Raw genomic sequence first — 12820 nt, 5'->3', positions numbered from 1 at the left:
GACAGCTGTTCCCTTATCAACCCCCATTCTTTGTTGTCATTCCCTTTTCCCTTATGCCACTCTGTATAGCATTTATCACTACCTGTCATATATTTATCAGCTTGTTTGTTTATCGTCTGTCTCCTCAAGCTGAAATACAACCTCCATGAAGGCATGAATATTGTTCAGAATAGTTCCTGGTACATAGCAAGTTCACAGTAAGTGTTTATTGAATGAATAAATTGTTCCCTGTATAAACACTTTTACTCCAGAAAATTTGGTTTTCTTACTATCCCAATATAATAGTAATGATGGCTAATATCTTTTGAGTGCTTCCAATGTGCCAGGAATTAAATACATCACTTTGTTACACTATTCAGTCAATAACTACATGAGATGGAAACTACTTTTATCAACATTTTACAGTTGAGGCTCAAAGAGATTAAATAATTTGTATAAAATCATATAGCTATTTTTGTGGCAGAAACAGGACTCATGTTAGTCTGATACCAAAGCCCATTCTCCTAATTTTTATCATATTGCCTCCCTACATGCTTTCTCCCTTCTGTGAACTATTTGTATATGTGGCTTTTTTAAGTTGGCCCATAACTGCTTTCCAGCTGTTTTATATAGGCCTATTTGATTTTCCAAAAAGAATGTAAATTCCATAAGACCAAAATCTGGGTATTTGAAATTTGATAACACATTTTATCTTGTATTTGAAGGAAATTAACTTAAAGTTAATTCAAAACAATTTGACTAATATGATAAATTTCTCTTTTCAACTGTCACAATCTGGTGTTAGACAACTAGAATAATGAAGCAGGATCATATGGTAAAAAGAGTAATTGACTAGGAGGGAAGATATCTGGAGATTAGTCTCAGCTCTGTCTCCAAGTTCTGTCTCAGCTCTAGCCTCACTGGTCTTTAATCTACCAATCTGTAAAGAAATTTGGCCTAGGTGGATCTAAATAGTCATTTCATGGGCACCTGGGGTGGGCTTAGTTGGTTAAGAATCTGACTCTTGATTTAGGCTCAGGTCACGATCTCACAGTCGTGAGTTCAGCCCCATATTGGCTCTGCACCGACACTGCGAAACCTGCTTGGGATTCTCTCTCTCCCTCTCTCTCTCTGCCTCTCCTCTCTGCATGCCCATGCACTCGCTCTCTTTCTCTCTCTCTCTCAAAATAAAAAAATAAACTTAAAAAATAAATAAATGGCCACTTCAAATTCTAAAAATACTATTATTCCATAAACATTTACAGTGTCAAGCCAAAAGTAAAAGGCCAAATTCTTCCTTAATATGGTTCTACTTTGCTTCTAAGAGCACTATTTCCTCTGTGCATTATTACAGAACATGCCCTAAAACAAGGAATAAGCTATAAATGTGGTTTGCTAATGCCACTAGAGCTACCTAAATGACATTGTTTAGGTTGAAAAGAAAGTCATACTATGACTCCATAAGAAGTATATCAATTGGAGAACATCATGGAAAATATGTCATTTTAAAAAGGATTATTGGGGGGCCTGGGTGGTTCAGTCAGTTAGGTGTCAGATTCTTGATTTCAGTTTCGGTCATAAGCTCATGGTTGTGAAATCAAACCCCATGCCGGGCTCTGCACTGGGCAAGGAGCCTTCTTAAGATGCTTTCTATTCCTCTCCCTCTGCCCCTCCCCTGTTCATATGCATACATGCATGCACACACTGCCTCTCTCTCAAAAAAAAATTTAAAAAAAAAAAAGACTGTTGGGTGCCTGGGTGGCTCAGTCAGTTAAGCATCCGACTTCGGCTCAGGTCATGATCTCATGGTTTGTGGGTTTGAGCCCCGCATCAGGCTCTGTGCTGACAGCTAGCTCAGAGCCTGGAGCCTGTCTTCAGATTCTGTGTCTCCCTCTCTCTCTGACCCTCCCCTGTTCATGCTATCTCTCTCTCTCTCTCTCTCAAATAAATAAAAACAGTAAAAAAAATTTTTAATAAAAAAAGACTCTCTCTTCCTCTCCCTCTGCCCCTTCCCTCCTCCCCCCTGTGCACATTCTCTCTCTGTCTCTCTCTCTCTCTGTCTCTCTCTCTCTCTCTCTCTCTCTCTCACACACACACACACACACACACACACACACACACACACACATAAAGCATGAAAAAAAATTAGAGCAGGAAGAAGGTGGACTCCAAAGCAAAAGATTTTAGGAGAAAAGAGGACTTCATAGAATAAATATGATAGGGAGTTTGAAAAATACTAAGTACGAGATAAAGCAAATAATACAAGAAAAATGGCAGGCAAGTTTTAACTTCAGAGAAAACAAAAATCTGTATATAAAAGGAAATGCAGGGGCACCTGTGTGGCTCAGTTGGTTGAGCATCAGACTCTTGGTTTTGGCTCAGGTCATGATCTCACAGTTCCTGAGATTGAGCTCTGCATCCAGGTCTGGGCTGGCAGCAACAAAGCCTGCTTGGGATTCTCTCTCTCCTTCTCTTTCTGCCCCGCCCCCCACCCTGTGTGCTTTTTCTCTCCCTCAAAATAAACTTTAAAAAAAAAAAGGAAATGCAATCATAGAATCATAATATATTACTCTTATGTAAACATTGTTTTTAAATTTACTAAAAACAGAGCTAGACAGATGAAAGAATGAAGTTGGAGGAATATACAAGAACAAAATTCTCATCTATCATAATAGGAAGTCACTTTCTAAAGTATGCAATATAAGCATATTACTTAAAAATATGGAGGTAGGGCACCTGGCTGGCTCAGCTGGTTGAGCATCTGACTTTTTTTTTTAAGTTTATTTTGAGAAAGAGTATGAGTGCACGAGTGGGGGAGGGGCGGGGGGGGAAGAGAGAGAGAGAGAGAGAGAGAGAGAGAGAATCCCAAGCAGGCTCCGTGCTGCCAGTGCACAGCCCAAACCCGGGCTCAATCTCACCAACTAGGAGCTCATGACCTGACCCAAAAGTGACAGTTGAATGCTTAAATGATTGAGCCACCCAGGCGCCCCTAAGCGTCTAACTCTTGATTTTGGCTCAGGTCAAGATCCCAGGGTTGTGAGATTGAGCCCCATGCGTGGAGCCTGCTTGAAATTCTCTCTCTCTCTATCCCTCTCCTCTGCTTGTACTCTCATAAATAAATAAATAAATAAATAAGGAGGTTTTAAGAGATGTAACCACATCTGGCATATTTGCACTTTACTTTTTTATAAAAATGTGATTTATGTATGGCTTGATTTTACTTTATTGTTAACATAAGATAGTTGACTAATAATGGCCCATGTAGTACTTGTCTCCCACTCCTCTATCCCTATATCCATAACACTTAACGTGTGACTATCAATATTTTTAAAAATTCCTGTTGATTGAGTGACAAAAGTAAAAATGGGATGAAGATGTCTTGTTATGGAATTACAGAACTTTGCACAGAAGCAAATTTAGAAATTATATAATCAAATGTTTCCCAAATTGGTGTTCCATGAACTACTGCCTCTTGTAATGTTAATAGCATGTTGCAGAAAGTGTTTGGGACTAAAATAAATTTGGGTAATCCCATGTCAAAAAAATTAATCACGTGTCTTTACTATAGGAGTTCTTGGAGGCTTTACTATGTTAATATACATTGGGAATCCCAGAAAGGTAATATATTGTGTAGTATTTCTCAGACTCATTTGTTTCATGAATTAAGCCCTTGCTAATATCTCTAGTAATGAGTGGCTTTTGGAACATTCTTTGGAAAACTCTGATCTAGTCAACTCCTCTCATTTTATAAATAGGGAAAGAGAGACTCTAGAGCCTGTTCAGGTCTGGATAGCAAGGGAACTAGAAAGAAGAGCTTCAGGATTCTGGAGCAATCTCTAGTGACTGAACAACTCTGGACTAAGTTTTCTGTCTTTCATCATGCACTTGAATTATTTCAAACCAGGGAACAATATCAGACACAAGCCTCTCCTTTACAGATCTTTAAAGATTTTCTGATCCCTAAGGAGCCCAGGAGGTGAACCCAAGTGTCAGATGGAGCTCAAGCCATAAAGTCCAAGGGCAGAAGCTAAAGGAAGTCTGAATGGATATAAAAGACTGTGTTTCAGTGGTAAAGAAACCCTAAATTGAGCAATGACAATGTGAATAGACCATTCACATTTGTACAGTCTTTTCCAATAAGTAAATTAAATTGCTTTCATCATCTCACTTGATTCTCATAACAATATAATGAGAAAGACAGGGTAGAATTATTATGCCCATTTTATGGAAAAGGAAATGGATTCTCACAGAGTTAAATGCCTTGATTGTGATTATATAGCAAGTGAATGGCAGAGTTGGGCTCATTTTAAGGCATTAGAGCTCTTATCAATACATCACACAAACTGGGCAAATTTTGACTAGATACCAATTAACTCTTCTATGAAACATCCAAACTACTCCTATTGGCTCACTTAAAAAGAATATATCAATTCTCAAAGTGCTCCTGGTGGTGGCAGAAACAACACCCCAATTACTGGAACTTCAAGGTCCTATTTGGGTTCAGTATAGTAATACCACCTATAAGCTATGTTGCTGGAAGGAAGGGGTCTTAAAAAGTTCCCACTGGGGAGGCAGCATGACCTAGTGTTACCAGCAAGGAGTCAGACTTGAGTTTGAGTCCTGACTCTACCACTTACTTACCCTATGACTTTATTCACTACATAACCCTCTGTGCTTGACTTCTTCATCTCGCAAAGCTGATAAAAAACTAATGTAAAGAGTTAGAAGAATAGCATAGTGTCATAGTTCTGAATATAAACTCTATAACTGTACTATGTGGGTTTGAATCTCAGTCCTACTTCTTACTAGCTGTATGACTTCAGAGAAGTCACTTAACATCTCAGAATTTCAGTTTTCACACATGTAAAATGAGCAAAACAGTGCATTCTTGGTTGTTAGCTTCAAATGAGATAGTATTTGTTAAGCACTTGAGCACAGTGTCTGACACTTTTGGGGAACATCTTAAAAAAGGCATGACCTCCGATTTACCTGATTGACCTATGAGCTAGACCCTAGCACTGGAAGCTTTCTTCCACCTTCTGCCTTCCACCTTCTGCCACCTACCAACCTGGAATGGCCTGCCTCTTTCTTCAGTCTCTCCTTGCCCTCTGCCTATGGGGGCCGCTTTCAAATTATACCTGGGAAACTCTGGAAAGGACTCTGAACCAACAGGTACTACAGCTCACTCAAAGATAATGACAACAACAATGGTAGTGAAAATCCCAATATCCATATTTTCCTCCCAAAGCAAAATGAGAAAGAGTGCTACTCAATCCTATTCACATCCATTTACCGTCTCCCCGTTTCCTCTTCAATTACAAGCCCAGAATACTAGACTAGACATCAGGACACTTGGCTCCGAATGTCAGTTCAGTCACATACTAGTTATGTGACTTCAGGGAAGTCATTTAACTTACTTGAGATATTTTTCCTCATCTGAGATTAAATTAACAATACTTTGCTTACTCTCCTAGGTTGTTGCAAGCATCAAATGAATTAATAGATTTCAAAGTACTTTGTAAACTATGAAACTCTATATAAATTTGAGTGGTGACTCTTTATCTGTCACAGGCTTTAAGATAGATGTTTTTACCAGTAAAAAGCAACTTTATCGCCAAGTTTTTTCTCATGGACAATTCGGTCCAGTACGTTGTAGCAGATGTTGGTAGTTGCTCCTTTCATCCACTCAATGAAGATTTTCCCCTTAGTCACATCAAAATTGTATTGAACAAATGGGCCAGGACATGAGGTCTTCCAGTAAAATTCCTTGGCAATGTCTCCCCAAAACTCTGCAACAGAAAGGGAAACCCAGACATCACCAAGATTCTCAGACATATTTATCCTCAGATGGCTTACCAGTCTATGACAGGAACAAGTCACAACTTCTCTGCCCTATACTCTAAGACCCACCACTAAGGTCCTTCCTCTACCCGTCTAATCTTTATCACCTACTACTTTCCTAACCTTCTATTCCCATGAGCTGAATCTTGACTCAAATTTCTTCCTTCTCTCCTCAAAACTGCCACTCCATTTTTCACCACTATTCAAATCACAGCCACACAGTGCCTATCAAAATGCCCAGTCCATTGTAGTCAATCAGTAATTTGTTTAACAAATTAAGCAGTGAAAGGAAGAAATTCTTTACCCACAGAGCCTTCCATAATATCTCTCTTAATTTGTTCCTTCATACACTTTCAGTAATTATTGAATGAGTATCTCCTTCTCCTATTACATCTTGCCCAAGTGTTACTTGCTATGAACCAGATATTGCCTTAAGTTCTTTTTTTTAAATATTTTATTGTCAAATTGATTTCCATACAACACCCAGTGCTCTTCCCCACAAGTGCCCTCCTCCATCACCACCACCTCTTTTCTCTCCTCCCCCTTTCCCTTCAACCCTCAGTTCATTTTCAGCATTCAATAGTCTCTCAAGTTTTGTATCCCTCTCTCTCCCCAACTCTCTTTCCCTCTTCCCCTCCCCCTGGTTCTCCATTAGATTTCTCCTGTTTTCCTGTTAGACCTATGAGTGCAAACATATGGTTCTGTCCTTCTCTGCCTGGCTTATTTTGCTTATCATGACACCCTCAAGATCCATCCACTTTCCTACAAATGGCTTTAAGTTCTTTATGTGTATTATCTCATTTAGTATCTACCACAGCCATAAGAGGTAGGCCTTGCTTTCATTCTCATTTTATTGATTTGAAAATCAAAGCTTACCAAATGTCCATCAACTGATGATGGATAAAAAGATGTGGTATATATATATACCCAATATAAATGGAATACGTTCCATATATAAATGGAATATTAGCCATCAGAAAGAACAATATCTTGCCATTTACAATGAGATGGATGGAGCTAGAGTGTATTATGCTAAGTGAAATAACTTGATCAGAGAAAGACAAATACCATATGATTTCACTTATGTGAAATTTAAGAAACAAGACAGGTGAACATATGGGAGAGGGGGAAAAGAGAGAGGAAAACAAACCATAAGAGACTCTTAATGATAGGGAGCGAACTGAGGGTTGATGGAGGGATGTGGGTGGGGGATGGGCTAAATGGGTGCTGGGTAGGAAGGAGGGCACTTGTTATGATGAACATTGGATTTTGTATGTAACTAATGAATCACTGAATTCTACTCCTGAAACCAATATTGCACTGTATGTTAACTAACCAGAATTTAAATAAAAATTTGAAAAGAAAAATATGAAAATCAAGGCTCAGAGAAGTTAAATAACTTACCCTAGGGTATATAGTTACTAAGTCAAGATGTGAACTGACCTGAGGAAGACATTTTTGCTAAAATCTAAAAGATAACAGGAGTTTTTCTTCACTTCCCTACCAGGAAATAGTGCCACGAGACAGAAAGGAACGAAGTATATATGTTAAGAGGAACTCTCTGAGACTGAAGCACTGAAAGTAAGAGAAAGAATAACAGAAATTGATTCATAAACTGGGCAGATCATGCAATCCTTCTGGGCATGATAAGGAATTTGACATTTATCCTAAAGAAGCATGGAAAAGACATTGTAGGATTTTAAGGAGAGGGACATGAACAGATTAATAATCTTAAAATATTCGCCTGCTACTCCATAGAAAATGTATTCAACAGGTAAAACATGTAATGGCAGAGCACTTAGGATATTGTCAATACAGGGTCAGGAGCTAGAATGAAGAGACACACTTAGAACCATAACAGTGAAAGGAACTTTAGAGATTATTATACCCCATTTCACCAATAACAAACCAAATTTATAGAGGTAAAGTGATTTGCTCAAGGTTATGTGATTCAGTTTATACAACCTAGTTGGAAAGATAAGACTAACATATGAAATATTGTTGAATGTGCAAAACTGAATAGATGAAAGCTAAATCATATGGTGTACAATTTGCAATCAATTCAAGAAATCCAAATTAAATCAATCCCAGGGTATATTATATACCTATGAAACTCGCAATAATGAAAAAAAAGATAAACCCAATGCCGGAATGGCACTGTAAGAGATACTTATATGATAATGGCATTGTAAGAAATTGCTACAGTCTCAGGACACCTGAGTGGCTCAGTTGGTTAAGTGGCAGACTTTGGCTCAGGTCACGATCTCGCAGTTCATGAGCTCATGCCCTGTCTTGGGCTCTGTGCTAACAGCTTGGAGCCTGGAGCCTGTGAACCTGTGTCTCCCTCTCTCTCTGGGCCCCTCCCCCACTCATGCTGTTTCTCTGTCTCTCAAAAATAAATAAACGTTAAAAATTTAAAAACAAATTGCCACAGTCTTGCTGCAGAACAGGAAAATAACTGACAAAGCCATAAATTTTTTTATACCTTTTTAACATCTGCTAATTCAAGTTTGGAGAACACACTACAAGAAAAAATTCCTAAGAAAAAAAAAGTGATTGCTAAAGAGTTGTTTGTAGTAACACTACTTCTAACAGTGAAACTGGAAACAACCTAAGAGTTTAATAATTAAAAAAAAAAAAAGCTGATAAAAACAAGTAATACTAGTAGTAATACAACAGAATACTAACTGGTCACAAAACAGAGAGAAAATGAGAACTCGCATTTTAGCAAATGCCTTTCTTATACCAGGCACTGGGCTAATCTTATTGAATCTAATTGTGTGTGTGTGTGTGTGTGTGTGTGTGTGTGTGTGTGTGTTTAAGATTTTATTTTTATGTAATCTCTATATCCAACGTGGAGCTTGAACTCACAACCACGAGGTCAAGACTCACATGCTCTATTGACTAAGCCAGCCAGGTGCCCCTCATTGAAATTTTTTTTCATATTAAAACACTCATAATTGAAGCATTTTTATTTTATGTACAGTGAGTGAGCATTAAGGTAGATATCTTGGCTGACCTGTTTAAGGGAGTTTACTCAATCCAACTTAATAAAGCCTATATCCTTTGCGGACTGACAGAAACCTGTGGCACATACTGAGGCTATGTTTCTCTGATCAGACTATGGCTATTCAAGCAGACATGGCAAGGATAAAAACCCTGGCCAAACTTCCTCAGATGGCTCTAGTAGAGCTACTGGTGATCCATGTTGCTCTCTCCGATGCAGCAAAGTGAGGCAAAAGGCCTCACTGAATGTTTATATGGTTCTATGAAGTATACATTAATTAACTTAATTTTATACATGAGAAAAACAAAGCTCAGAAAAAATAGGAAACTCTCCCATGGACCACACAGCTAGAAACTAGTATACAAAATCAGATCTGTTACAACTACATTGAGTACATGTGCATACTCAAACATATTTTTAAGTGATAATAGTAGTTATATAAAAATATTTATGAACCTCATTTATGTTTATCAATAAGGATATAGAAAACTGAGTTTGGGGGCACCTGCGTGGCTCAGTCAGTTAAACGTCTGACTCCTGATTTTGGCTCAGGTCATGCTCTCACGGTTCCTGGGTTCAAGCCCTGCATTGGGCTCTGCGCTAACAGTGTGGAGCCTGCTTGAGATTCTGTGTGTGCCCCTTCCCCACTTGCACTCACTCACCCACTCATGCTCTCTCTTCCTCCCCCACTTTAAAATTAATAAATAAACTTAAAAACAAAAGAAAACTGAGTTTTATGATCACTTAATTTTGTTTTGGGCAGGGCTTGTCTTATTTTGGTGGAGGTATTGAAATATGGATGTTTCATTGACACACATTCTTTTTTTTTTCATTTATATTTATGGGGGGGGCAGAGAAAGAGGGAGACAGAGAATCCCAAGCAGGCTCTGTGCTGACAATGCATCATGGAGTTCAAACTCACAAACTGTGAGATCATGACTTGAGCTGAAATCAAGCGTCAGATGCTTAACTGACTGAGCCACCCAGGCACCCCATCATTAGCATACATTCTAAATATGAAAGTTCAGAAGAGGAAAAGATGAGCATGGACTGGATGATCAGGGAATGCTGTGTGGAACTGGTGGGATGTGAGTAGGTAGAGAGAGCAGAAGGAAATGGGCAAAGGCAAGGAGATGAGAAACCAATATATCAGTGAGAATGACTGGTCTAGAATAAGGGGTGTGATAAGGACTAGTGGGAAATCAGAATAGAGAGATAAGATGTAGCTAGTTATCCAGATCTTGAATGAACAAAGAATTTTAATATGAAATTGGAGGAAACATGGAACTATTAAAACTTTTTGAAGTGTCTTATGAAAGCAATGTTTCCAGAAAGAATCTAACAGTGTTTATTTTAAATAAGTCTACCATAGAGATTGAAGGTGAGTGAGACCAGGGGACAGGAGAACTAACGAGGAGGCTGCTTCCTTGAATTAAAAGGCTCTGTGGGAATGGCAGAAAAGGTAAGCAGAGACATTTTGAAGAGTATTTAACAGAAGCTGGTTAAAGGCAGACTGTGGGGTCAGGGAAGAAGAAGAATATAGCTATCAGGAGTATAGGTTCTGTAGTCAAGACTACCTTAGATCAAATCCCAGATCCACTGCTGGGTAGCTTTATGACCTTGTGCAAGTTTGTTAACTTCTCTACACTTCAGTTTTCTTCTCTGCATAAGGGGGATAATGGTCTACATCAAATCAAACAGGATTAGTGCTCAGTAAGCAGTGAGTAATCTTAAATGAGATATAGAGATAGAAAAGATCCATCCATAGTTGATATATAGATCTTATTAGAGGAGAAGATGAAAGAGATTTAGTTTGGGATAGTGCCATTGACAGGGATTAGAAAATTAAGGGGAGTGGAGGTTTGGGAGGGAAAATTGGTAAATCCCAGGCACAGTCATGTTAAATATGGTATAACATCTAGGTATGAGAATAAAATGGTCTACAGACCTATGAAATCTGGGACGGGAGCATAAGCGGGATCCTAGGCACAGGGCTAAATATATAGAAATTATTGTGAAAATAAATGGAAAACAGGCTCTCAGCATGGATCCATCACTCTGGTAAAGTCTGTGAGCCCGAGTTTAGGCCCCGGCGAGCCTAAACCCGTAATAAAGCCCTTTGCTTTTGCATGCATGAAAAAAAATAGAAAGAAAGAAAGAAAGGAAGGAAGGAAGGAAGGAAGGAAGGAAGGAAGGAAGGAAGGAAGGAAGAAAAGAAATGGAAAACAGATGAACTCACGATGGGGGGGGGGAATATAGAGAAGGAAGAGAAGTGAAAAGAGGTCTGATCAAACTTGAACACTGCCAGTGTAGCAATCAACCACTCTCCCTACACCTGAGTCAATCCTGTCTTGCATTACTCAGTAATCCCTGGGTCTACATTGTTCTTATTGTTATCAAACTCATCACCCTTTACTGAATGCCTACTGTGCTTCAGGTACTCTACCATGCACACTTAATCACCTGCTTTAGACCTCCAGCAAACCTAGGAGGCAAGTATTCTTATCTGTATCTTAAAGGTAAGGAAAAGGAATCTTAGGTTTTAAACTCTGCTTAAGACCTCACAGTGAATGAATGGCAGATTTGAGGGTGGTTTGATTCATTGCCCATGCTTATCCCACTGCCAAACATAATGCTGCCTCCCAACACAGGTACAGTTTTGACCACTTACTCAGACTGAGGGTAAGGGCAAAGAATGTTCCTTTTTTTTTATTATTTTAAATTTTTAAAAATGTTTTTATTTATTTTTGATACAGAGAGACAGAGCCTGAGAGGGGGAGGGGCAGAGAGAGAAGGAGACACAGAACCGGAAGCAGGCTCCAGGCTCTGAGCTAGCTGTCAGCACAGAGCCCGACGCGGGGCTCGAATCCACGAACGTGAGATCTGACCTGAGCCGAAGTCAGGGGCTTAACCGACTGAGCCACCCAGGCACCCCAAAGAATGTTCCTTATACATTCTTAAAGACATGGCACTTTCTATCAGAATTTCTGAGTTATTACAATCCAGCCCGATTTTTTTGAAACTACATTTGAGTGACTTGTTCAGTCTTTTATTGCATAATTTCCACTGGAATTTATGAAATATGAAAACAGGACTCTGCTACTAATGTGGGTGACCTCCCAGACGGGAACCAGACCCGTTACTGACCACTGTGGAGACTAAGTCACAGGGTAAAGGTGTCAGGAGGTAAAGGCTGAGTTGGCGTGAAAGGGAGCAAAGAATGTTCTGCGGCTCTCCTCCCCTCGAGGTTCCCCTTCTCCTCTGAGAGCCCATCTTTTCGCCTTAGGAACTCTCCTCCTTTTCTCATGAAACTTTCACTCCTTTCAAGGAAGCCCCATCTCCTCACGAAATCCCCAAGTCGCCAAGGAACTCCTCAACTCCTAGAGAACCCTCATCTCCTCACAGAACCACAGAACCTCACAGAACTCCCACATCCTCCCGGAACTTCTTTACCATCTCCTCAAAGATCCTCCCTATCTCTTCATGGACCCTTCAGCCTCCCAAGGGAAAACCCAACTCCGCCAGGGAACCTCAGTCTTCTCACGTAACCCGCGTTCCCCACGCCTCGCGCCCGATTTCTCACTCCTCTGGAAACCCCCACTTCTCTCCTCACTGACCCCACCCAGGGCCGCCCGGGCCCGGTCTCACCTCGCGGCTGCTCCACAGAGCGCCGGTGCAGCTCGCGGTAGCGCTGCAGCGAGGGGACGTGCGCGGAACGGCTGATCTCGGGCGGCGGCGACCAACTCTGCACCCGGATCCGGGCTCCAGCTTCCTCCCGTTCCCGGCTCCCGGTCCGGCCCCGCTCCTCCGGAAGCCCCATAGCGTCAAGTTCCAAGCGTTTGTAGGAGCCTTTGCGGTTGCTTCTCGCGCCCAGGAGAGGAAAACAGGCTGACCGAGGGGCGGGGCCTTACGGGAGGAGGAGAGGCCAGGCGGGCGGAGGCGTGGCTTAGACAGCCGTGGCAGATGGCGGCCCGGAGAGGCGGAGCTACCCTC

At 40.5% G+C, this 12820-nt stretch overlaps 1 protein-coding gene across 1 annotated transcript; it reads right to left on the bottom strand.

Annotated features, from left to right (window-relative positions):
- Positions 1-5543: 5543 nt before the first annotated feature.
- Positions 5544-12820, bottom strand: LOC115274163 (acetyl-coenzyme A synthetase, cytoplasmic-like). The gene is made up of 2 exons (XM_029917587.1): positions 12476-12820; positions 5544-5768 (listed from the first exon to the last, which is right to left on the bottom strand). Exons 1-2 carry the CDS (start codon positions 12645-12647, stop codon positions 5569-5571), a joined length of 372 nt encoding a protein of 123 aa, XP_029773447.1. The 5' UTR covers positions 12648-12820; the 3' UTR covers positions 5544-5568.

This window comes from Suricata suricatta, chromosome 12 (assembly GCF_006229205.1).
Source record: "Suricata suricatta isolate VVHF042 chromosome 12, meerkat_22Aug2017_6uvM2_HiC, whole genome shotgun sequence".
Classification (NCBI taxonomy): Eukaryota; Metazoa; Chordata; class Mammalia; order Carnivora; family Herpestidae; genus Suricata; species Suricata suricatta.
This window is presented reverse-complemented; position numbering and strand designations above follow the sequence as displayed.

What these genes read in the sequence shown, in the direction of transcription:
- LOC115274163 (XM_029917587.1), bottom strand. Translation starts at nt 12,647, where the DNA reads ATGGGGCTTCCGGAGGAGCGGGGCCGGACCGGGAGCCGGGAACGGGAG. An exon ending in CTCTGTGGAGCAGCCGCGAG is followed by an intron (nt 5,769 to 12,475) that starts GTGAGACCGGGC and finishes TTTCTGTTGCAG; the next exon opens with AGTTTTGGGGAGACATTGCC.